The following is a 27,121-nucleotide window of genomic DNA, read 5'->3' on the forward strand; positions in this document are numbered from 1 at the left end:
GATAAAACATGTTATTTCAAAATCCATGTCTTTTGATTTCTAGAATTTACAATTCCATATGGAATTAGAAATCATCTATCCAATAACAGCCCCTAAACCTTCAAAGTGGCAATAGTATTCGCGGGCCCACATTTATCACAGTAACTGTTAACTGTTAGTTCACACCGTGAAGTAAACATTAACTCCGTTCATTCTATTAATTAACATGCTTTTTCATAATTTAGGATTTTAAACGTGAATAAAAACGTAAAGACATTACAAAGTAAAAAAAAAAAATCAAAATTGAAAAATCAGATGAAAAATAAATAATTCCATAAAACATAAACCATGTTCATACAAAATGCTTCTGAGTCATTACAAAAAGACAGTGTCAAAAAAAAACATAAACCAAACATAAACTCTAGATTTGAAGCAGGAGGTTAAGGATCATTTCGAGACCTATCATAAATCTTTGTCTCCAAACACTTCAAAAGGTCGATCTGTGAAGGGGCTCCAAAATGTTCCAACCCCTCTTGGAATGTTTTCCAATTTCCTTACCTTAAGTGGGCGTCCACACTTCTTTGGCTTTGGTTTGTTAGAAGAGACTGAAGGCTGAGGTGCACTAGAAAAAGCAGGAAATGTTTCATTAGTAGCTAATGGTTGGGATTCACCAACTGATTTGGCCTTACTCTTTCTCGACTTTGGCTGACGCAATGGTGGAAACTGATTCATGAGAAGAAAACATTAAAAAGCAGAACTTGAGGCCTACACTGAACATAAGGAAAATAGAGACAATACCTCATATGGTTGTTTGCGTGGTCTACCACGCCTGTTTTTTGGTCCCTCCACAACCGCTGGTTCATTTTTACATCCACTCTTGATATGTCCAGCTTGACCACAACGGCTGCAATGTGGTATCCTACCATGTCTTGTTGATTTTCCATGGTTTTTAAGTGATTCAAAGGGCTCTTTCTTCCTATCACGTTTTTTTGGCCGACCTCTTGGCTTACGAATGTTTGGAATTGCAATAGGAGATTTTCCTGTTTTACTCCAGAACTGCTCACCATTGACAGGTTTAATATTTTCCACATATGTGTTCTTGAAGCATGAAGTTTCATAATAGCTAGCCACATATTTCTCGGGATCATCTTGGTTGTCATCTAATACGCATACAGCATGTTTGCATGGTATTCCTGTCAATGCAAAACATAAACAACTCCAAAAATAAGCAATCAACATAAACCACAACAAATTCAATGTTTAAGGAACCACAAAACAAACCTGTAAGATCCCATCTTCGGCATGCACATTGGTGTCTTGCTAAGTCAACTGTATATCTAACATTAAATTCATTTACCTCATAAATGTAGGAGCTACTGCGTAATGTTCTGCAATACTTCTTCTCAATCCGTGCTTTCTCCAATATTGCCATTGTGATTGGTGTGAGAAAGGAATTACACTTATCTGCTTTTGTCCACCTACGTGAAATCCTAACCATGGCTTGTCTTCTAATATCTTCCAACATGGTAATGACAGGCTTACTTCTTGCAATCTTAATTGTTCTATTAAACGCTTCTGAAAGATTGTTGTGCACATCAGCACAATGAGACTCAGGATTAAAGAATGCTCTACACCACTTCTCTGGTTCATAGTTTAATAAAGCCTCATAGGCAATAGGATCATACGCATACACCAACTTCATCTTCTCCTCATACTCCCCTTGATGGTAGCTGTATGCAACACCCCAAAACAAGTTTTTGTATTTTGACCTTGAAAAAGTCTTCTTCCAATTACCATAAATATGCCTTGCACACATACGGTGCTCTGCTTGAGGAAGTTCTGAACCTATAGCAATAACAAGACCCTGAAAATATCAATAACAAGACATCAATAACAAGTTTACGAAGCAATTAATAATCATGAAACATATTTAGTGATTACCTTTTCTTTATCAGAAATGATGGTGAGATTTTCGCCCACGCCTAAGTTTAAATCTGTCTTCAATTTTTTGATAAACCAACCCCAAGTGTCTTTGTTTTCACCAGTTACAACTGCCCATGCAATTGGATACATCTTGTTATCTGCATCTCTACCAACGGCTGCAAGCAAATCACCCTCTAAATCCCACTTCAAGAAGCATTCATCTAAGTCAATCACCGGTCTACAACACTTCAGCCATGTTCTCCGAAATTCATCAAAACAGATATAGAAAGCCTGAAATTGTTGTCTACCATTGTTCTCAACTGTTACAATCTCTGTTCTGATGTCCTTGTGAGACCGTTTAATCTCGGCCTCATAATCCCAAAGCTTAGCAAACTGAATTGCCTGAGCTTCTAGAACTGAATCCAAAGCAATCCTTCTTCCTTTATAACACTTTGATATGTTAACAACTATATCATACCTTTCTTTGATGATGTCCTTTATATCTGCAGCTGATAAATTGACATTCCTTCTTATCTCCTCTCTGAATAACCCTTCTATAAGACCTTGCTTCAGCATTGGAACTCTGCTAGACTTCCCATGGTTGTGCTTGTAGTGACATAATTTAACCATCCACTTGTTTATTGGATGCTCAACTGAGCAAAAAAATTTCCATGGACATTTATCCTTGCAACAAACAGCAGCAATCCTGTTTGCTTCTGAATTTGCCATTTTAACATCATACTGAGTATTTAATGAGTATCTGAGCAATTGGTCTTTGAACTCTAATCCGCTGTTGAAAGTCTGAAACAACCAGATGTAAGACTCTTTATTCAAATCTCCATGAAACTTATCTTTCCTCTTCTCTCTTCTTGGATTCTTCCACTCTTCCCACTCTTCTTCTGATTCTAATGGTGTATCTGGATACTTTGAATCCTCTAATCCAAATTCTGGATCAGTTTCTACTTCCTCTTCCCTTCTTTCTGTTGCTTGCTCTTCCGCCAGTTTTTGAGTTGCATTATCTAACTCTGCATTTCTCCTTGAACCTTCCTCAAATACGAACTGAAACCTATCATCATCACGACCATCTCCTGCATCTATAACAACCTCATCCCCATCATCAACCTCAATTTGATTTGCATTCAAACCCTCTGACCCATTCTGATTTACAGTCTCTTGTTCTTGAATTTCATCTAAATCATCACCAAATTTCCCCTTTTCATTTTCACCATCACTTGCAGGTGTTTCATCTTCAGATTCCTCAGGCTCATCATCTTCTTTTGGTGGCTTATCATCTTCATCTGAATTGCCATATTCACTTCCTTCTTCTGCTCTTATCTAATCCTCATCAGGTTCATATCCACCATCAATTCCCCATTTACAATCATGTTCAAGATACACATCAACCTTACCGGCTGCTTCTGTAGAAAAGCGCAGATCCATCATGTCATCACTAGTCTTATCAAACACATACTTTCATCATCTTCGTTTCCTCACTTGCTTCTTTGAACCAGACTAAGCTAATAGGTGTCGTAACATCTACAGATTTAATGAATTTTTCAAACTTCAGCCATCGAATCTCAGAAAGTTTCCAGGAAATGCTCTTACAACCCAATTCACAAATATAATTGTAACCATCATCTTCTTTCTTCATCGTTCCACCATAGTGGATTGAGAGTTTTACTAGCTAGTCATCACTGTATTATATAAAAAAATTGAACTCAATCAAAACCCAACTTAGATGCTACAACTAAAAATCAACTTAGATGTTACACTTTGAAGAAACTCAATTGTATAACAAGAAACTTAAATCAAAACTTTGAAGAACTCAGATTGTATAACCTTGAAGAACTCGATCTCATATATATATAAAAAGTTGAAGAACTTGATTTTAAATAAAAACCCAGAAAAACCCAGAAATTGTATATCTCTTAAAATCGATTTTAAAAACTCAATTTGACATAAAAACCTAGAAATTCGTATACCCACTCCTTTGAAATCGAATTTGACATCAAAACCCAAAATAATTTGGAGTTACAGGAAAGATGAAGGTAAAAAATCGACAACAAAGCAAAATAATGTAGATTCATAGAAAGCATACCTCATCTTAACTGTCTGTGTATCTGTCACTCTTCTTCTTCTTACGTATAAGTTTTTTTTTTTTAACTAACCCTAACCCCCAAATCGATTTGATTTTGGGAGGTTTTTTTTTATTTTGTTACTGTTTTGATTATTTTAATTGTTTTATTAATAGAAAAATATATTAAAATTTAGATGTGGGTTATTAAATGACCGGAATTTATGCCGAAAGAAAAAAAAAATGACCGGAATTATTATTTACATGATGGAGTTAACTGTTCTGTTAACGGTGTTAATTGTTGTGTTAACAGTGTTAACTGTTCTGGTGATAAATATGGGCTCAGGAATACAAATGTCATATTGAAGGTTTGATTTAATAAATTTAATACTTTGATGGTTTTAGTTGGGAGTATAATAGTTTAGAGGTTTAAACTGGAAGTGATTGCCACTTTGATGGTTTTTTTATGGGATTTTCCCTATTTATTTATATGTATTGGCCTAGTTCTTTTGCATGTATCTAACGGCACCTACATCCACTGAAAACTACTCTTTTTCTCAAATATTTGTTGTTGGAGAGAATTCTATTCTACAAAGTTTATGTCGCTAATAATATTTTTATCGGTCTATTTTTCACTGTCTCTTTTGGAAGACACAACGACTCATTTATCTTACGTTTATCACTGTTTCTCATCTCTAATCACTTTATAGCTTTAGATCAAACTATAAATAAAGTAGCTTTTTCGATCGCTCACAAAAAAAGCAACATGGCTATTGTTGTCTAATTTTGTATATAATACTAGTATATCATCCCGTGCTATGCACAAACACATTTTTGCTGGCAATATACATATATAAATTACATAAGACTCACAAATAAAATTTTTACAAAAGAAAGACTCACAAAGAAATTGTTAACGACAAATATATGAAAAGTTAAATTAGATTAAGTTGAAAAGATTACATTGATCTAATTTAAAATTAGTTCCTTGGGTACAAATAGTAATGTAATCTTTAAAGCTTCAAGGTTTACCTCATTGTGTTTCTCTTCTTATATTTTTTCCTAACTTTTGACCTGGTCTTTGTGGCTTATTTGGCTTTCTTACATCAAGTGATTCACTCATAATATCCATCTGCGTACAATTTTATAAATCAAACCAAAACAATCAAATTAAAAAGTCAGCCTGTAATACATAAACTTTGAAGACAAAACAAGAATTAAAAATTAATACGAAACAATAGAAAACTAATTAAATGACCCAAATTACTTTCTCATTAGTCTGCCAAGTGTCAATAGGTAATATTCTTTATTACGTAATAGCGTATTTAAATTTAAATGACATAGATGATAGTAGATGATAGTAGATGATAAGATATACATCATGCCTAAACCATCAAAGCTCTAATCGAAATTGCATATTGATGTGGAAGCATAGTTATCAACTTATCATATATATATATATATATATATATATATATATATATCTATATATATATATATCTATATATATATATATATCTATATATATATATATTTCACTTTCCTAACTTCTGGTGCTACCACATCAGCAACTCTTTATTTAAATTTTTGGGCCTATTCTTAAATAAGCAGTTTGTAATCGATTTGTTCGTAACATTTGAAAGGCCCATATTAAACCCGAATGTTTAAGTTACCCTAACAACAACTCTCTACCCACGGATCTCCTAGCTGCCATCTGTGCGACTTTCAAGCATCCCTCTCCTCCTTCGTTCTATGTTCCTTGCGTTTCACATTCTCAAGTTGCAATGGTTAGAGAAATGAATTAAATGTTTCCCACTCATCTACACCTTTTCCTAGCCTGCCCTCTCTTCCATTTCCATTGTAACGGATTTTTTTTAAACGGAAATTTGTGTCGTTCAAAGCTCTCTCATCTAATGATTAACCCACTACTCATTTCTTCAATTGAGGGAAGTCGCAGTCTTATATAAAGCTACCACTTGCAACTGCATGATGATTATACTCTGTCTTCCACTTTTTTTCTTATTAATATGAATTCCTCTGTTGTTCCATTCTCTGACCTTAAAGTTGACCATCTTCACCAACAAATTGTGGGAAGCATGCTCCATCACTAGCCTGTCCGCAATGTCAAAAAAGGAGGCCAACTCATGGGCGTCGACTTCCTTCTCATTGATGAGAATATACAAATTAATTGTGAAAAATTAAGGGTGGTAAGTAGATAACACCTGGGAAACTAATCTGTTTGTTTTGTTTCTCTGCTTATATATATATACAGGACACCTAAGTGGCTAAAGAAAATGTTTTCAACAATCACTAAGAGCGAGAGGAATGGACCTGTGTTCCGTTTTTTCATGGATCTTGGTGATGCAGGTGCATTGACACTTCTCTTTGTAAACTTTTTTTATTATTATTATCCAGTAACAAAGTCTAGCTGCTACTTGTCTGTATGTTGTTTTAGAGCTTTCTGGTTCTGAATTAGGCTGTAATATTCTAAAGGCATTTTAAAACACTGTCATTGCCTACAACTTCAAATTATGTTTGTCTACTTTTTGCATGGTTTAGCGATATTATTGGGTTTGGATCCTTTCCTGACGTGATGTTTGTCTTCTCAGTTTCATATGTTAAAAACTAAATATTCCAAGCGGAGTGGTTGGGGCTTGTCGGCTTGATTTGGCATATGAGCATTTCAAGGTAGGCCTCTATTGCAACGAGTATGTTGTTCTACATCTGAATTGTATGTTTGAATTAATCAATTTTGTTTCATTTTCCTCAGGAGAAGCCTCATTTATTTCAGTTTGTTCCAAATGAAAGACAGGTGAAATCACGTCAGTGTGATATGTATTTCTTTCCTCCCTTTTAGTAACCTACTTATAACTGAAATGGTTTCACAGGTGAAGGCTGCCAATAAACTTCTCAAGTCTGCCACAAAATGGTGGAAAACAAAAGGTGGATGGCGTTCGTGTTTTTGGTGCTCAAAATTTGGACATCGCTGTTGCAACTGCAGATGGGATTAAGTGGTGAGTTTTTACTGATGCAAAAAAATGTGAATTTCGATATCCTCTCCGTGTAATCAGCTTCTCCAAGTTTTACTATTTGAACACATGGAACACATGGCCTTTAAGTTTTCTTGCAGCCTTGGCTGCAGTTTAATATGATAGTTGTGCAATTTTTTTCTTGAATATGAAAGATCCTGGGATTGTTTTTGGTATCTAATTCTATTAACCTTTACCAGGTATACCCCTTACTTCTTTGATAAAGTTGTACTAGATAACATTCTTGAAGAGTTTGTAGATCAACATTTCCATACTTTAATACAAACCCGGCATGTGCAACGACGATGGGATGTTGTTGATGATAGCTTAGCATCAGAGTTTATGGAAGAGATGGGAGATAGCATGCTAGAGCCACCAGAGGTACACAATTCTATTTTTTTTGTCAATGCAATTGATTATTGTTAATTGTTATGATAAAATCGGATTAGAACTTGTCAGTTGCTATGCCTATTATCCTGCTGGGTTCCTGTGGGTAGAGATCATGTTACTTATCCATGGTAGCTTGTCATTTTTAGCAGACAAAAGTATTGATCATGGCTATTCTTGGGTTATCTCTTGGGGTTGGTATTGTATTGGAGTTCTAGAAACTTATGGTATTTGTTTAAGTTTCAAAGATGAGGCCCATCTTCTTTTGTGTATTGACATTTTGGGCTCTTAACTTTCTTATTGTTTAAGTTGACGTTCCATAAAAGTTTCTATAATATGGGTTGAAGAGTAAACAAGGTCATGTAAAGCATATTTACAAAGGAGTCCTATTTATATATAGGCGGTATCATCTTGAGCATGCCGGGTTTATCTGCGCTAAATGCACATCATGTGTTGTTGTTGGTAGATCACGTTCTGGTGCTAATAGAAATGTAAGTGTCTTGTGATGTGGCCATGTGTTTTCATATTTTTATCAAACTGTAGCGTCACCTTATCCTCTAGGGTGGTGATTCTTTTCCAAGGTATGGCAATTTCAAGGCGCCTGCTCCAGTATCCTCATCTCCATGAAAATTCCAGCGCGGCAGAGGCAGATATAATTGTATGTTCATATTTTTACTTTCTATTTTGGCTATGAGTAAGAATACCTAAGGTTTTGTTTAGTTGATTTGTATTGTTTACTGGTCTGTTGATCTTACCATTTCTCCATAATAAGGCTATGTTTTATACTATATATGACTACATTTTTTTTTTGTAAAATAATGATTCATTGCTTCAAACCAATATTTCTTTGCATATCTTTAGTGAAATTCTTATACAACTTATCGACGTAGAGTTTGTGCATACTCTTTAAATGCAGCTGGAGGGAGGCATAGGGTGGAAGAGGAGGGAGAGACGATTCTTTGTTGGGTAGTATTGTTAAAATCCGTCTAGGACCTTTCAAGGGTATAGGGGATCTGTAGTAGAAGGGAAAGGAAATTCAGTGCATGTAGAAGTTGAGATGAAGATTGTAAGAGGATGAAATTCAGTACATTTGCCCAAACCATCAGCTAACAAAATGCAGGAAAAATATGAACCCACAACTACTCCTAGAAAGAGATGCTAAGATAAGTCTTCTTCATTGAGGTCAACAAACAAGAGTTCAACATTTGCCACTGTAATCGCGGAAAAAAAAAACACAACATAACTTAAAACAAAAAAATATATATATTACTATTACAAAACTAAAAAAACCAACAAACAGGCTAAAAACAACTAAACACCATTAAAATCCAAACTACAGAATCACTTACACGCAAAGAAAATCAAAGTCACAATTAACTTCGACAAGCTGTCTGATAATTAATTATACAAACAAAGGAACACATCATTTCACATACGTCGTCCAAAAAAATAAGTATACCACCATACCCAGCTACGAATCGGAATTGAGGGCAAAAGCAGCGGATAACGCTTGCAACTGTCAGAGAATCGGAAACCATCCAATTGGTGATAGAAAATGTAGTTGAAGATTCCAAATCAGAGTTGCAAACTGCATTATATTATTGACTCGGAAACATTGATTCTCTTCATCAGTACCCGACGAGATCTGAGATGGAGCAGACAACAGTCTCAATCCACGAGCTCAGAGCCGGTCCTTGAATTTTGGTGGTCTTAGAAAAATAATTTTGTTTATTACATAAAATTAATATTTTTTTCATTACAATACTAAAATATAATTAGAAACATGAAAAAAATATAATAACAATTTAAAATTTAATTTTTCTAACTTTTATTATAACAAATACTCGGTAGACATCATTGCTAATCAAAAGTAGTCGGTAATAATGTACTATTATAATAAAATAAAGATTAGAGAGAAAAAGTAATTTCGATGTTCTTGTATAACATTTTAGTTTTGTTTGAATATTATAATATAGTCAAGATAATTCAAATTTTTGTAGAAAAAAACAAAAACCAAAACCTGTAAATAAAAAGAAAAAAAAATGGAAAAAAACTGTAAACGAACTAGAGTTGAAAGCTAGAACCCATGACTTGCCACATAATTGCACTTTTACCAAAGCTACTCCCACTCATTTTTACTATTTTACCAATTTGTTTTAATTTTTTAATGACCCAATAGACCCCTATGTTTTAACGCTTTATAAAAACAAGCCCAATAGTTAAGAAACAAAATTACATAAAAAACAATCCAATTCTAACTTAGTTCTAAAATTTATCAATCATCACAACTCACTAACCCACGAAGTATTATTAAAATAAATATTACTCCTACATATCATTAAACTAACTTAGTTTCTCAAATATTGTGTAATGTACTGACCAGGTTTTCAATGATTGTTACAATAACAAATATAATAAACAGTTAAAGTGTATATGTTTAACAAAGCTAAAATAAAACAAATCACAAAACCCTTCACACCCAATCCTATATGTCTCATGTAGTGGAATAAACAATCAAATCAACATAAGACCAAAGAAAATTAAAAAACCCCCCTTCCTCCTACAACCCCCAATCAATCTTATACTATACAAACAGACCCAATACCCAAACTCAACCACAGATAGATTAAAAATCATACTACTCAGACAATTCAACATAAACAACCAACTTACACAATGATAAACACTAATAAATAATAAATATACAAAGGAACCAGTTTTAAAAATATATGAACAAAAAATAAAACAACCTAATATACATAAGAAAATACAAACAAACTTAACAACCTAAAATATACCCAATTTTAACTTCCGCGCGTAGCGCGGGCAACACACTAGTATATATATATGTGTGTGTGTGCGCACATCTGCACACATTAAAGAACATGAAGAGCAAAACAAAAAGTGATTTCAGACTTTTACAACCATTCTTAAGAATAATTTCTTTTGTTTTTGCCATAAGCCTTACCTTAGAAAATAATTTCATTGCTGAATTTGATTGTGACTGTCTGAGAACGCATAATTTCATGGTTTATGCTAAACATCTGGAAAAAAGAAAAGTGAATAACATAGACTTTGAATTAATTAACCGAGAACAATGAAATAACTAATAACTGATATATTCATGCATGTAGCCAAAATACCTCTGTTATTTTGGTTATAGAATTTGGATTCTATCATCACAAGATATTCCTTTCGCTCCTACAAAGATACACACATTAGTTTTAAAAACCAAAACTCATATATAACTGAAACTATAGAGAAAAAATGTTGAAGTACTCACTGTATAAACGTTGAAACAGATAAAGATAAAAATTCATTTTTTTGATCGAGTGAAAGGTTTTCAGTTTTCTGATGATTGTGTGTTGAAAAACTGATATATATAGGGGTACAAAAAGATACGGATCGTAGACTTAGAAAAAGATCATGGGGCAGAAAAATGTGGAGGTTGATAACTTCTTTTTAGTGATTTATCCAAAAACATCTCGATACATTTTTACTTGCTATTTAAAAAAAGAAAATTTGTTAAGTTTTCCATGTGGCAAAATTTTGACTGGTCGTGTGACTTATGATTTATAAGATAAAGGATCACATGTAATGATTTGCAAACGGTTGGACCGCCCAAAATCGCTTAGATCCCAATTAGATATTTTAAACATGCGACGTTTCGCTTTCTCAAACGTTTGGACTGGAGAAAAATAGAAAATCAAAAGAAAAAATTGCTCAAATAACTTTTTCTTCTTGAATACTAAATAAGAAATTATGCATTAAATTGTATATTAAATCTTATTATTCTATTAAGATTAATACATTTGATGTTTAAATGTGATTTGTAAAATAGAAAAATTGAAGCGTAAAAACAAAAGTCAAGATCTCAAAATCCTAACTTTTAATTCGAATTCTCAAATTACATTTTGTAAAAATTTCCTATCAAAAGGTTACTCTAGTTTAAGGGTTTAATATATTGCAAGTTACCACCAATCCCTTCCAAGCGCCATTTTATAAGGTCTCCTCCCAGGTAATTTTTATGTTTTATCTTTCATTACTACACTATTTCATTTGATATAAATAATTAATAAGCTAAAAGATAGTGTTAAAATTGGAAATTTGATTCATTAAGGCCTGATTGGTGAAAACTTTTAAGACTTTAAAATCATTTAAAAGTCTTAAAAACATTTTATTTGCCAATCAAGCTTTAATGACTTTTTTATTTTTTAACGTTTCTACAGCCACTTTAATTTTTTATTTCTTTATTTCCCTTCTTTTTTTAAAGCTTCAAAATGACGCTGTAAAACTTTAAAGCCAACAAGTTGAAAAACTTTTTTTTTCTTTCTCCATCATAATTAAAAACTCTATATAATGTTATATATATTTTTATACAAACCTTTTTTATAGATTAATTATCAATATTTTTTTCTCTTTCTTTTGATATCCACTTCTCTTCACAAATTTATTATTTTTATCATCACCTTTGTATTTTCTTATAATTGTGTTTTTAATAAAATTACAGTCACAGTTTTAAAAGTTTATTTTTTAACAATCAGATTTTAACAGTTAAAATATCTACAACCAAAGTCTCTACAGCCAAATTTTATACAGCCAAATTCTTACAGTCAAAATCTCTACAGCCACAAATAACAGTCGTTACCAATCGGGGCCTAAGTTGCATCGTAAATACAATATTACAAGTAATATAAAACAAAAATTTAAATCTTGACAAGTATAAAAATCAGAGGGAATATATATTAAATTTAATATCTGCAGGATTGTATTAAAAAAACAAGTAATATGTATACTCAACTTTTTTCCAATTTTTTCAAACTTTCTGAAAATAAAAGAATTGAAAAACGCACTTAAACACTAATAACACTAAAAACAAGAATTTGTGTAAGGCAAACAAATAATAATATTAAAATGTTTTGTGTAATTGCGTTATTTGATAAAAGACGTCTCACACTTGTATATTTATGTGTTTAGAAACCATTTATAATTTGCATGGTCCAACAGTAAATACCGCACTATTATGGCTTCACCATTCACGGCCTAAGGATGAAAGCATCATCTTAAATGTTGGTTTAAACTTTAAACCATTAAAACCGCGATTACAAACCATTCCGGTTCAGTTTTCTCTTAAGAAACCAAGAAAACAAATTTGGGGTTAACCAGTTAACCGTAATTGTAAACAATTCCGGTTAAAACCCAAAAAAATAAAACGACACCCTCTTCGAACAATCGCGAGATTTTCACTTCCCTCAGATTTCTAGGGTTCGCTCAAACAAACAAACAAACCAAGAGAAAGCAAATTTTGTAACTTACAGATTTGGGGATTTGACAGATCGGAACCCTAAACTATGCCTCGAAACAGGGACGAAGACGATGATGTTGACGAAGATTACGAAGGATTGGATTTAGAGGAAGAAGAGGAGGAAGAAGAAGAAGAGGAGAGAGGAAGAGGCGGCGGCGGCGGTTCTAGACGGAAGAGAGGAAGATCAAGTTTTATTGATGATTATGCGGAGGAGGATTCTCAGGAAGAAGATGATGATGATGATGATGAAGATTACGGTAGCCGTGGAGGCAAAGGAGGTGGAGCAGCTAGTAAGAGAAAGAAGCCTTCTGCTTCTATTTTCTTGGACAGAGAAGCTCACCAGGTTGATGATGAGGATGAAGAGGAAGAAGAAGATGGAGAAGACGGTAAGTACTCTTGATTTTGGATTCGAATTCGACCATTCTGCTAATGTTCTCTTTAGATCGATTGGTGAAGATTTGTGTTGCGCGAATCTGTGTTCTTTGATTTTTGTGATTGAGATTACAAAGAGAAGAGATTTTTTTTACTCTCAACGTTGAAGTCACCATTGATAAGAATTGACATGTTTTTAACAATTCGTCTTAAATGGTTACTCGTAGAACTACTTAAGCATCTATTATTATCGTCTTTTGGCTAGTCAGTGGAAATTTTAACTCCTTGGATTTTCTTTTGAAAATTGCAGACTTTATAGTGGATGCTGGAACAGACCTTCCGGATGAGCGTGGTGATAGACGGTACGAACGGAGGTTCCTTTCTCGTGATGAAAATGATGAGGATGTGGAAGATCTCGAGAGAAGAATTCAAGAGCGGTTCTCTAGGCATCATGACGAATATGATGAAGAAGCTACAGATGTAGAACAACAAGCGCTTTTGCCATCAGTTCGTGATCCAAAGTTGTGGATGGTGAAATGTGCGGTATGGTTTTACATAATTTGCGTTAGAAGTTATATATAAGTCTTGCTTCTTCTTCGTCATTACTTATTTAATATTCTTTTCTGTGATACTTGGAACTGACTCTCCCTGATTTTTGCGCTGCAATCTCAGATTGGCCGCGAAAGGGAGGTTGCTGTTTGTCTTATGCAAAAATTCATAGATCGAGGAGCAGATTTGCAGATCAGATCTGTTGTTGCCCTTGACCATCTTAAAAATTATATATATGTTGAAGCAGACAAGGAAGCACATGTGAAAGAGGTATTTAATAGTTTCTCTCTATGATATGGAATTTGAATTTCCGTGCCAGTGATAGTGTTCATTATTGTTGTGAATGGTGGGTGTAAAGACAGTATTTGCGCTATTTCGTTTACTTGTGTTAGGCAATCAAGGGCATGAGGAATATATATGCTAATCAGAAGATCTTACTTGTCCCCATAAGAGAAATGACGGATGTTCTTTCTGTTGAAAGCAAAGCAATTGATCTATCTCGGGATACGTGGGTTAGAATGAAAATTGGGACGTATAAAGGTGATCTTGCAAAGGTATGATCCACTTTCATGTGTTGTCATTGGTAAAAGTACCCACAGACTGCTAAAATGTAAGTCCTTCGCAGGTAGTTGATGTTGATAATGTGCGTCAGAGGGTCACAGTCAAGTTAATCCCAAGAATTGATCTGCAGGCACTAGCCAGTAAACTGGTATGGATTATGTCCATGCATAAGAAAGATGGTGCTCTTTGTGTTTGGTAAACATGTCTAATAGAGACATCGCTAAATTTTAATGTGTTACGAAAATCATGGCAACTGTCCTATTTTCCTTGCATGCTAAGGTTTTTGTAGTGTGCTCTATAAATATAACGATACAATAATTTGGTCATACTTTGCTTCACTAATTACAGGATGGAAGAGAAGTTTCAAAGAAAAAAGCCTTTGTTCCACCTCCACGGTTCATGAACATTGATGAAGCTAGGTACTCCGTTTAGATACTGTACGTTGTACTTTAATTTTATGAATCCTGTTATGGAGAAGGTTTATAAAAGTGCTGGATTTTAATAATTGTTAACCTATAGGGAATTGCACATACGTGTAGAGCGACGGCGTGATCCCATGACGGGTGATTACTTTGAAAATATTGGTGGGATGCTTTTCAAAGATGGTTTCCTGTACAAAACAGTATCATTGAAGTCCATTACTGTTCAGAATGTTACACCAACTTTTGACGAACTTGAAAAATTTAATAAACCAAGTGAAAATGGAGAGGGCGACTTTGGTGGTCTGTCAACTTTATTCGCAAACAGAAAGAAAGGTCATTTCATGAAGGGTGATGCGGTTATTGTTATCAAGGGGGATTTAAAAAACTTGAAGGGTTGGGTTGAGAAAGTAGATGAAGAAAATGTCCTTATCAGATCAGAAATGAAAGGTCTTCCTGTAAGCATCATTTCTCTGTGGCTGTTACTGCTTGCAAATTTCTAAAATGATCCAGCCATGAAAAGTTGACGAGCATTACTCTTGTGTCGCAGGATCCTCTTGCTGTAAATGAGAAAGAGCTCTGCAAGTACTTTGAACCAGGAAATCATGTGAAGGTGGTTTCTGGGACCCATGAAGGAGCAACAGGCATGGTTGTCAAAGTTGATCAACATGTCCTGATCATTTTATCTGACACAACCAAAGAACACGTAAGCCAACTTTTGTTTATATATTGAGCTTATTTCTTACTAGTAGGGTAATTAAATCCCAAGAGAATATATTTGTAGGTCCGTGTGTTTGCTGATCATGTTGTTGAGAGCTCAGAAGTGACAACTGGTGTTACCAAAATTGGGGACTATGAACTTCATGATCTTGTGCTTCTGGAGTAAGTGGGATGCCTAATTACCTTAAAGTGAAACATATTTACCATACCTTGAAGTGAAACATATTTCCCGTCTGAGAGCTTTACTTATCTATTTGATGCAGTAACCTGAGTTTTGGAGTAATTATACGACTAGAGAATGAAGCTTTTCAGGTAAGTTGACAACTTTTCAACAATACCACTATATATAAGTCTACCCTTAACTGCTATAATTTGAAAAATCTTCTTTTGAGATATTTTTCTTGTTATATGCACCCAGTGGATCTAGGAATAACTCTGTTTTAATATCCCTAGGTTCTTAAAGGGGTTCCTGACAGACCTGAGGTTGCTCTTGTCAAACTCAGAGAAATCAAATGCAAAATTGAGAAGAAATTTAATGTTCAAGATCGCTACAAAAATGTCATTGCTGTGAAAGATGATGTCAGAGTCATTGAGGGTCCTAGCAAAGTGAGTACCTTTGCAGTCTGGTTGTTGTTGGTTACCTCGCGCAACTTTACTAATCTCACAATTAATTTGTACATTCTAGGGTAAACAAGGTCCTGTAAAGCATATTTACAAAGGAGTCCTATTTATATATGATCGGCATCATCTTGAGCATGCCGGGTTTATCTGCGCTAAATGCACATCCTGCATTGTTGTTGGTGGATCACGTTCTGGTGCTAATAGAAATGTAAGTGTTTTGTGATGTGGCCATGTGTTTTCATATTTTAATCAGACTGTAGCGTCACCTTATCCAGCCCGTTTCTACTCTAGGGTGGTGATTCTTTTCCAAGGTATGGCAATTTCAAGGCGCCTGCTCCAGTACCCTCATCTCCAGGAAGATTCCAGCGCGGCAGAGGCGGATATAACTGTATGTTCATATTTTTACTTTCTATTTTGGTTATGAGTAAGAATACCTAAGGTTTTGTTTAGTTGATTTGTATTCTTTACTGGTCCGTTGCTCTTACCATTTCTCCAGAATAAGGCTATGTTTTATACTATATATGACTACAGTTTTTCTGTAAAATAATGATTCATTGCTTCAAACCAATATTTCTTTGCATATCTTTGGTGAAATGCTTATACAACTTATCGACGTAGAGTTGTGCATATTCTTATTTGTATCTTTAAATGCAGCTGGAGGGAGGCATAGGGGTGGAAGAGGAGGGGGAGACAATTCTTTGTTGGGTACTACTGTTAAAATCCGTCTAGGACCTTTCAAGGGGTATAGGGGACCTGTAGTAGAAGTGAAAGGAAATTCAGTGCGTGTCGAACTTGAGATGAAGATTGTAACAGGCAAGCCCTTGTATTCACTTCTCCGCATGTGGGTTTCTTTCTACATGTCGAAGGAGTTCTAACAATAGTTTGTATATGCAGTTGATCGGAATGCAATATCAGATAATGTTGCGACAACACCGTTTAGGTAATAATACTAATTTATATCTCATTTGTTATTTTGACTTCCAACTATAATGAAGGACATTCATTATATCATTTGAATTCTACAGAGATACATCTCGGTATAGTATGGGAAGCGAAACACCTATGCATCCTTCTCGGACTCCACTTCATCCTTATATGACTCCAATGCGGGACTCTGGAGGTTTGTTTTCTAGTTCAATTTTAATGTGATATGGCACCTCCTCTGTAATATGTTCACTTGACATATTAAGCTCCTTGGTGATTGTGTAAATTTCAGCTACACCCATCCATGATGGAATGAGGACACCCATGCGTGATAGAGCTTGGAATCCTTACACGCCTATGAGTCCATCTAGGTAAGTTTGTTGTTGCGTTTCTATTTTCTGAAGTTGAATTTCTCTTTCATCTCCCCTATGTTTCTCGTTGATCCTGTTGTGAGTTTGCATCAATGTGAGGTTGTTTGTTATGTTTTATATTCATGGCAATGGCAATTGTTTCAATTATTTCCAGAAATTCTTAACACATGTTTGAGAATTATAAATCTTGATTTAAAGAATAAACTTGTATATCTCTCAACTCAAGTTATGGTTATTATGGATCAGGGATAGCTGGGAAGACGGAAATCCGGGATCTTGGGGAACAAGTCCTCAATATCAGGTTTATCCATCTATGATTTTGCTTTTAGCCTCACTATTGGCTTCATATCTCTGACATATGTAATTGTGCACTAATGTCGTTTATGTGACACTTGTTTCCAGCCGGGAAGTCCTCCTTCACGGGCATATGAAGCTCCAACTCCTGGCTCAGGATGGGCTAGTACTCCTGGTGGTAGTTACTCGGATGCAGGGACACCTAGGGACCATGGTTCAGCTTATGGTAAGATGCGTGTAATATTTTTCAAAATGTTGACTCTTCTTGTTTGGCCAGTCTTTTTTCTCACATACCTTGTTATGCAGCTAATGCCCCAAGCCCTTACCTACCATCGACACCTGGACAACCGATGACACCAAGCTCGGCTTCATACTTACCTGGAACTCCTGGAGGACAACCAATGACTCCAGGAACCGGCCTGGATGTCATGTCTCCTGTTATAGGTATGTCTATTCTTGGGGTATAGTTAGAAGGATAATTTATTTGTTTAGTCTGACCTTGCATATTACTCGTCTCAGTTCCCTTTAGAAGTTTAGAAGTTTCATTTTTATGGCGGTTATCTTAGCTTATTATTGTTAATACGACAGGTGGGGATGCAGAAGCATGGTTCATGCCCGATATTTTGGTTGACATACACAAGGCTGGAGAGGACAGCGATGTGGGCGTCATCCGAGATGTTTCGGTTAGTCTTGTGCCTTTCCTGAACTCCAGCTCTTGTTTATAAACAAAACAAGAAAAAAACTACTAGCTTAGTAAGAAACAAAACCAGGAAAAAAATTAAATGATCTTGCTAGAAGTGATGCTGGCTGTGGCTGCTGTTTAAGCTGAATGAGTAGCTCCTTTCTAACCCCCAGTTTTCCTATGTCAGGATGGAACGTGTAAAGTATCTCTCGGGTCCAGTGGTGAAGGTGACACTATAATGGCCCTCCCAAGCGAACTGGAGATAGTTCCCCCGAGGAAGAGTGACCGTGTCAAAATAGTTGGTGGGCAATTTCGTGGTTCTACTGGTAAACTTATCGGAATCGACGGTTCAGACGGTATCGTTAAGATAGATGATAATCTTGACGTCAAGATTCTGGACCTGGCCATATTAGCCAAATTTGTGCAACCGTGATAGTGTTCTAATGAACGTTGAATTTTATCTTGTCATCAGACCGTATATTGTAATATTAGATTATCTCTATAGTTAGAAAGAAACATTTCCAGTTCTCATCGGAAAAACCTTTGAATCTGATTTCCAATTTTGTGATTTTCTTGCAATGTCCAATCATTTCTACTATTTTAGTTATAGCATCTTGATCGATGGGAACTTTCTAAAGTGAATATAAATGATAGGAAAATTTAAACGTTTAAACGCGAGTTTACTATAAATATAGAGATAATGTAGACCAAAAAAGGTCATCTCGAATTCCAAAGATGACTGAATACAATACTCTCTATAACAAATTTCCGTTTATCTTTTTAGCTATTTTTAAGTTCAGACAATTTCAGTTAAATTTCTTCAGAGATCGGATCCATTCTTAACAATTGTTTATATAGAATAGAAACAGTGTCAGTTAAATTATTTCATTAGTTTCAGATTTTGCTGAAAAGAAATTTATGTCTTTGGTAGCTGCCCTTCACCTTATTTTGAAGTTGTCAATTCAAATTTGGATACACTAACACTAGCTAGTTCTATATTACATCTTGTAATTTTGAAATATGGATGTCATGGTATATATCTTTTTTCATTTTCTTTACAATTAATTTGAAAAATAGGAATAACTTGATCTAACTAGGTATATAATGATAATTCACATTGTTTACTGTCAATATTTTCTTCGTTTAACTATATAGAAAACGATTTTTTCTGTAACATTTTATGTCGTTACATCTACAACTTCCCAATTTTAGTATATAAAAAAAAAGAGTATTTAATTCTGCCTACTTAATTAATTTGTTTTTGTCACCATCGTTTTAGACTAGAATTAGCTTAAAAAGTAGAAGAATTGTAGTGTTTTCTAGCTTAGATATTATTCTTACTAGGTAACCCGCAGAAAATCACGGGCTGAACTTTTTTATTTTTAAAAATTTGTAATACTTTATTTTGTTAGTATATTATTTATAATGGTTTGTAATTAAAAATTCGGTTTGCTTATAATAAAATTTTTGTATTTTAAAAATGTTTATTGAAAACCTGTCAATAAAACATTTCCATGTAATGAATAAAATTATTTAAACCTTTGTCAGTTAAACGCAATTCTTGCTATAGTTGTGAAGTAAGTAAAAGTATATAACTAATATGTAAAAAGATCAACTAAATATAGCTAGTAAAGATTCTGAAAAACTTCTTTGAAAACAATATTCATTGTAATATTGTTTTTTTCTGTGGCTTCTATTTCTTTTTTTGTAAGAAGCACTTTGGCTTCAAGCATTGAATATATTTAAATCTCAACTTAGTTTTATTTTCTGTTATATATTTAATTCAATTAGATTTTTAAAATCTTAGCTGTTATTTTTTTTTTAAAATAGGAATTAGTTTTGATTCTGATAGATTTTTTTTTTTTTACTTTTCTACAATTTATTTTATTATATGAGTCCCTAATTTTTGTTTTCAATTAATTATATTTATTTAATTAATCTTATTTAAGTTTTTCTAATGGCAATTGAATGTAATTTTTTATATATTTTAAGGTTAGTTTCATATTTATACTTCCCAATTTATATAGTAGGATTATGATTATGATGATAATAATAATAATAATAATAATAATAATAATAATAATAATAATAATAATAATAATAATAATAATAATAATAATATTTTAATATTATTATTTACTTATTATTATTTTTATAAGAGATATCATCATTTTAACATAAGTATTATAAAAATAACCAAAATAGAGGTTATTGCTTATATGCAGAAGTAATCTCATTATTTAAAACCTAATCAACTTTCCTTGGAAACATAGGTTATGGCTACATTTTCTTTGTTTTCTTATGAGTATGTATCTTTTAGTGTAAAAGTTTTTAAATCCATAGTGAGTAATAGATTTATTTCAATCTATTAAAATAAAATTCGTTGAGTTCATTAGATAATAAAAGATGGACAACAAGTACATGGATTTTTAGTGAGTAAAACAACATCAAACGAAGTAATCAAACAACAAAAATGCACTTGGTTGTAACCAAAGAAATACATTTCATATATGAAAAATTATTAAGGAAATATTTAATTCCATGAATATGATGGATGATAAACGAATATATCATGTATATGTTTGTTTAGTATTTTGGAGGAGGGGGAGAGCTATAACTATAGCTTGGAGGTGGCGGTGAAGTGTAAACATAGGGAGGAGAGCTGTAGGTGTAAGGAGGAGGTGGTGGCTTGTAAACATATGGAGGAGAGCTGTAGACGTAAGGAGGAGGTGGTGGTGGCTTGTAAACATATGGAGGAGAGCTGTAGACGTAAGGAGGAGTTGGTGGTGGCTTGTAAACATATGGAGGAGAGCTGTAGACGTAAGGAGGAGGTGGTGGTGACTTGTAAACATATGGAGGTGGTGGTGGAGAGCTATAGACATAAGGAGGAGGTGGTGGAGACTTGTAAACATATGGAGGAGGTGGTGGGGAGCTGTAGACGTAAGGAGGTGGTGGTGGGGACATGTAAACATATGGAGGAGGTGGTGGGGAGCTATAGACGTAAGGCGGGGGTGGTGGAGACTTGTAAACATATGGAGGAGGTGGTGGCGAGCTGTAGACATAAGGAGGTGGTGGTGGGGATTTGTAAACATATGGAGGAGGTGGTGGGGAGCTATAGACGTAAGGAGGTGGTATTGGAGACTTGTAAACATATGGAGGAGGTGGTGGGGAGCTGTATACGTAAGGAGGTGGTGGTGGAGACTTGTAAACATATGGAGGAGGTGGTGGAGAGCTATAGACGTAAGGCGGGGGTGGTGGAGACTTGTAAACATATGGAAGAGGTGGTGGCGAGCTGTAGACATAAGGAGGTGGTGGTGGGGACTTGTAAACATATGGAGGAGGTGGTGGGGAGCTATAGACGTAAGGCGGGGGTGGTGGAGACTTGTAAACATATGGAGGAGGTGGTGGGGAGCTGTAGACATAAGGAGGTGGTTGTGGGGACTTGTAAACATATGGAGGAGGTGGTGGGGAGCTATAGACGTAAGGCGGGGGTGGTGGAGACTTGTAAACATATGGAGGAGGTGGTGGAGAGCTGTAAACGTATGGAGGAGGTGGTGGAGACTTGTAAACATATGGAGCATATGGTGGAGAGTTATATACGTAAGGAGGAGGTGGTGATGGAGAATTGTAGATGTATGGTGGTGGTGATGGTGGAGAGTATGTGTATTGGGCACTTGTATGTGCAGCAATGGCGTACAAGGCCAAGACCAACATAAGAAGAGATGGCCAATTACTAGGATTGGCCATGTTGATTGAATTCGTGTGCTCTTGTTCTAGGCTTAGCTTTTGTTAGTATGATTCTTACTTCGAAACCGATCAGTTGTTGAATGAATTGTAATCTAAAGAAGGTAGTTTATATATAGCACACATTGCGACAACTAGAATATTTGTTTACAAAAGTTTATGAAAGCGTCTAACTAGAGAAATTATATTGTTTAATAAGTCAAATTAGTTTATGCTGATTTTGTCTAAATGTAAAGAAAAAGCCGAGAAGAATATGTCTTTGGTAAACCTCTTACCATAATTTAAATTTGAATATCTAGACTTTGAACTTGTCAGTTTTAATTCGACGTCATTTTTTAAAAGAAAATTTCATTCAGAATTCTCTATCACTGAATTTGTATAACTCTAGTTCTATATTGCATCTTGGAGATTTATATATGGATGTTGTCATGAATCATAATTTTCAGCTTTTCTTTTGAGTTAATTTGCCAAATGTTGATAACTTCGTTAACATATTATTTCGTTATGTCATATGTGTATACAACTGCCCATTTTCAAATATATATTTACTGAAAATATTACCTTACCCTAACGTTGATATGTTTTTTTATTATGTCCTCTTCGTATTTCAATCATCTTATGTCTATCGTACATTATATGGACCTTTTCTTTAGTTTTTTCTGTTTTCTTATTCTTTATTCATCTTTGAACCAAAAAAAAGTATACTAATATTATTTGTGAAAGCAATTGTATTAACAATCATACATGACATGTCAATTTCTACGGAGTTGGGTGAAAATTGTTCATTGTGAGGGTCAGTCATGCTCAACTGCCACATTGTGTAGGATAGAAAAATTGACCATTAGGGAGCAAACAAAGCTATATTCATGTATATGTCTAGTGAAGGATCCATCCCTTTGACCGTTCCTCGAATGCGACCTTTCATTTAAAACTATACGATTAAGAAATTTTATTAGAGGATTGAAAAAGATATGTTCTCCAAAAAAATATTGAAGGTCAAGTTGTAATGAATCATCTATCTTAACTGGAGTACAAATTTGTGTCACTATTTTTCCTTTTATTCGGTCGAGTTGTTTTAAATCTAAACCGATTAGACTAATCGGATCCTCTCTATATATTCTTTACGGATCGGGTCAAAATCGGAATATATAACCCGAATTATATTTTCGGATCTTTTTTAATATTCTCTTTTGTTACCATATTCTTTTTTTGTAAAGCAACTAGATAGACATCCGCGGTACACCGTGGGGCTATTTTTTAGTTTAGGTACACATAAAATAAATGACTAATTTATTTGTCTATATATGTAAATAATTAATTTTATATTTTTAAAGTTTTTAAATTTATAAAGTCTAATATACTGTCTAATTTATATTGTATGTATTGATTTTGTGACCGCGGGTTAATAATTGAAAATATCATTATTTAGCATATGTATAATTCTATTGGATAAACTATTAGTCTTTTTTTTTGTTTCTTTGTATTTGTATTTACAATGTAGTTTAAATATAATTTAAATACTATTGTTTTAAATAATTAGATGAGTTTACCATAATTTGACATCCATATTTTTGTGTGGGCAATAGTTTTTTTTTGTTCATATAAATATCTGTTAGATTTTGCAATATTTGTTGAAATGTACATTTTTTCATTTAGTAAAGAAGACTTAAATCGAAAATACTAATGGACCAGGAAAATTGAATCCAAAAAATTAACGTTGATGGGTTTTAGTAATGTCCAGGCCTATTGTTATTTATTTTTTGCTTCACCAAAACAATTTACGGTGGCAAAAAAAAAACAAAAAAAACAACAACAGAAAAACGTAAAAAAAAAAGAAGGTTGTCTCGAGAGCAAAAGTTGATTCGACAACAGAGATCAGATTCAGTCGACGATGGATCAGACAACCTCTATTTTTGAATTGTAAAACCCAGAGTAAGATCCATCATCAATCTGTCTTAATGGAGTTCCCGATGTCGTCTTCAATTAATAAGTGAGGTAATCTTCTAAATACTGTTTAGATTCCGATATATTCTTTCTATTTCTGATTATAGCTCAGAAACTGTAAAGATTCCTGCTTGACTTGTTCTTTTATGTCTGATTCCAGCGTTTTAGTAGAGCTTGAAAATCTATAGAAGAATATGGGTATTCTTTAAAAGGTTAGAATCTGAATCTAAATCCGTGTTTTTTTTTGTTGTTGTTTACATCTTCTAATGTTTAGATTTATATTGAAGTTAATGTTTCTCATAATTTTGTGCTTTTTGAAAAAATCATGAACTCAAATGACGAACACTTAACCAAAGATAAGTAATGATACCCATTTCTTTATTTGTAAATACCTATGACTTATCTATCCAAAAACTCTAATCTTTTATTTTACCTGGTCAGGGTTAAATTACTTTCAATAAGAGGAAGTCTAGAGACAACAATTGGATTGAAGTTTGGCCTAAAACTTACCATATAGTTTTGGATTTCTTTTTCCTTGCAAGTAGGGAAAAATTTCTTCTACAATGGATCACTAAGGTAATATCTCTATTGTAAAAATTGTGTCTCAATCAAAAATAATAATGATTGTGTTTAATAATTTATGATAATGAAAGTAAACTGCCGGTTGAATCTGTGTCTAGAAACAAAAAAAAAAAAGCAAAATATTGTTTTATATCAGTCCTAACAATCAGTTCTGATATGCTTCCTTCATGAGTCTCGAATCAGTGGCCTTATTGATAATGAGGCACCTGCATTTATAAAAAGAATCACAATTATATGAAAACTATTGTTCTTTGTGTTTCCAACGAATAAATGTTATAGCTACTAATATAAGATATGTAAAGTTTATCTTCGAAGAAGTAGATGACTCAGTGTATGTTTTGGAAAACCTCCTTGAAAACAACATTAGTTGTCTGCTTCTGAATCTTTCCCTCTTTGTTTAGTATTAGTATTCTCAAACCTTTTTTTGATGTCATCCTAGACAATGCCACATAAAGTTGGCCATGAGAGAACACACGTTTAGGCAAGTAAAGTCCTACTTTCTCTAGAGACTGTCCCTGACTCTTATTGATGGTCATAGCAAATGCAACAAATAGTGGAAACTGTCTTCTACGCATCTTGAATGGGAGTTTAGTATCTGAAGGTGTTAGATTTATCTTAGGGATTAAAACTATCTCACCACTTCTGTCACCTGTTATTACTCTAGCTTCGACAATGTGATTAGCTAGTCCCATAATCTTCGTTTTAGGTGACTATTATTTATAGGGAAACAGATTAGGTCATATAACACATTTGTTAAGATATCAAAAAGATATGATGAAGCGAGTAATTAGGGAGATAATTATGTGTTTTGTTTTTTTATGGTATCTTTATGGGATATGTTATATTCTAAAATTTAATTCTATTTAGGTTGATTGATTTAGATATTGTGTAATTGTTGATAACAGATTTTGTAAATCAAGCAGTTTAAACAGAAATCTCGGAGAAGAACATAGTGGAAGAGAATAAAAATCTGTGTATTAAATTGTTGAAGATAAACAATTGTCAACTTTATATTTATGGGTTATGTAATTTTATAAAGGATGGGCTTGGGCTAGTCCAAACGATTGTTTTGAAAATATTTTCGGATTGTAATCGTGGAGCCCAAATTTCCATTTTTACTAATAAAGACAGTGGCAGTGTTGGAAATAAGTTAGAACTTGAGGAATTATTTCAAAAATGTTTCTGAAAAATGTATATATAGATGCAATGAAAAATTCACATTAAATGTAAACTTTAAAATCGTCCTATAAATAAGGGAAATTGTTAATAGTATATAAGAATTAACGTGCGTCCTATAAATAAGGAATGTGCCTTTTATAAATAAGGGAAGATATGAATTCATGATTTTCATGGTATTCAATCGGAATCCACAAAACCATATAACAATTATATCGTTTCTGAGCGATAAATCCGGTTATGGTATGGTTTATATAAAGAAGGAAGAAAAAAAATGACGATTTAGTGCTAACATAATGTCATTAAATCAAAATAATATATATTTATTCTCTATTGAATATTCATAAAATTGCTAAAATACAGTAATAGAAACTAATTAGTACACCTACACGACACTTTAATGGGATATTCTTTATCTACATACTGAATGCTCAATTCGATATCACACCAAATTCTATCATCACCAAAAAAATCTATAAATAACGTGTGAATAGAGAGACCCAAAATGTCCAATGGTAAGATTTTTGTACACTAATTATATTGGCATCTACAATGGTAATATACATATAAATTATTATTTTTGCTATACTATAAACTAAATAATTTTGTTTCTTTTTTGTAGATGTGCTTGGCCAAATCGTTAATAATGGGAGATGCAAATGCTAGATTTGAACAACAATCCAAGCTTTAATATTAAAAGATTAAAAGTGTTTTTGATAGACTGTTTTTTTTGAACAAACTGTAAGTTTAATAGACTTTAATACTTTTTGGTATAGTAACGAGAGATAGAGATTGTCGTCTACCTTGTGGGAGATATTTATTGAATAGATCTTTGATATTTTCATGCTGCTAACGAAATTATGAATCAATTTTGTATAAATTCTATATCTTTGAGTTATTTTATTTTAACTTTTACTATATATTGTCTTCTTCGTTTTTTTAGTCAGTTTTCCTTTGTAACAAAATCGAATATATATACATATAGAAAATTTAAACTTTCATAAAACATGGTTATTTGATGTAACGGGTTAATATCATAAAGCATTGGTTAAATCGTCATTACTTATTTTGTTAATACCATCAACATTTACAATAAATTTAACTCACATAATTTGGGTAATGACTTGTATTAAGTCTTACAAATATCAATATATTAACAGATATAAATGTATTTTACTCATACATTATTTTAGTAAATCTAAAATTTATTATACTAAAAATACACATATAGTACTTATAGTTCTTTCAAATCTAAAACATATACATTCAATAACAATTACAACTCTTTATTGTAAATAAATCAGAATCTATAACACCGCAACATCTATATAAAAAACAAAGAAATCAAACATTATATAACACAAAATCATAAAATTTATAAATAAAAATATAAAATAATATTTGTCCCGTGGTGTACCACTGGTAAATCCTAGTTGAGTTAACAAAAAAAGAAACACAATCTAAC

General features: G+C 33.4%; 2 protein-coding genes, 1 long non-coding RNA gene and 1 other non-coding gene across 5 annotated transcripts; 2 read left to right on the forward strand and 2 right to left on the reverse strand.

Moving 5' to 3' along the window:
* Window positions 1-295: 295 nt before the first annotated feature.
* LOC104720234 (uncharacterized) lies at window positions 296-4,126 on the reverse strand. The gene is made up of 5 exons (XR_015577915.1): window positions 4,001-4,126; window positions 1,921-3,596; window positions 1,261-1,843; window positions 778-1,172; window positions 296-702 (listed from the first exon to the last, which is right to left on the reverse strand). It is a non-coding gene; the product is annotated as an uncharacterized LOC104720234 (transcript).
* An 8,259-nt stretch (window positions 4,127-12,385) lies between these two features.
* Window positions 12,386-18,808, forward strand: LOC104720252 (putative transcription elongation factor SPT5 homolog 1). 2 transcript variants are annotated; one of them, XM_087481194.1, is made up of 22 exons: window positions 12,386-13,083; window positions 13,380-13,612; window positions 13,742-13,888; window positions 14,011-14,172; window positions 14,244-14,327; window positions 14,528-14,598; window positions 14,699-15,056; window positions 15,149-15,304; window positions 15,383-15,480; window positions 15,582-15,630; window positions 15,772-15,924; window positions 16,004-16,147; window positions 16,231-16,327; window positions 16,594-16,752; window positions 16,834-16,879; window positions 16,965-17,059; window positions 17,156-17,234; window positions 17,481-17,535; window positions 17,637-17,754; window positions 17,835-17,972; window positions 18,117-18,211; window positions 18,398-18,808. In XM_087481194.1, exons 1-22 carry the CDS (start codon window positions 12,744-12,746, stop codon window positions 18,641-18,643), a joined length of 3,123 nt encoding a protein of 1,040 aa, XP_087337320.1. In that variant the 5' UTR covers window positions 12,386-12,743; the 3' UTR covers window positions 18,644-18,808. The 2 variants fall into 2 exon arrangements, with proteins under 2 accessions (XP_087337320.1, XP_087337322.1); XM_087481196.1 differs by having other exon boundaries at window positions 12,614-13,083; window positions 14,528-14,616.
* A 1,770-nt stretch (window positions 18,809-20,578) lies between these two features.
* On the reverse strand, window positions 20,579-22,034 carry LOC104720260 (uncharacterized). The gene has a single exon (XM_010438198.2). The coding sequence runs from the start codon at window positions 21,955-21,957 to the stop codon at window positions 20,797-20,799; it is 1,161 nt and encodes a 386-aa protein (XP_010436500.2). The 5' UTR covers window positions 21,958-22,034; the 3' UTR covers window positions 20,579-20,796.
* Window positions 22,035-23,716: 1,682 nt separating this feature from the next.
* On the forward strand, window positions 23,717-25,629 carry LOC104720270 (uncharacterized). The gene is made up of 4 exons (XR_756733.2): window positions 23,717-23,949; window positions 24,059-24,110; window positions 24,340-24,474; window positions 25,386-25,629. It is a non-coding gene; the product is annotated as an uncharacterized LOC104720270 (long non-coding RNA).
* The last annotated feature ends 1,492 nt before the right edge of the window (window positions 25,630-27,121 follow it).

This window comes from Camelina sativa, chromosome 2 (assembly GCF_030686135.1).
Source record: "Camelina sativa cultivar CO46 ecotype springtype chromosome 2, ASM3068613v1".
Lineage (NCBI taxonomy): Eukaryota > Viridiplantae > Streptophyta > Magnoliopsida > Brassicales > Brassicaceae > Camelina > Camelina sativa.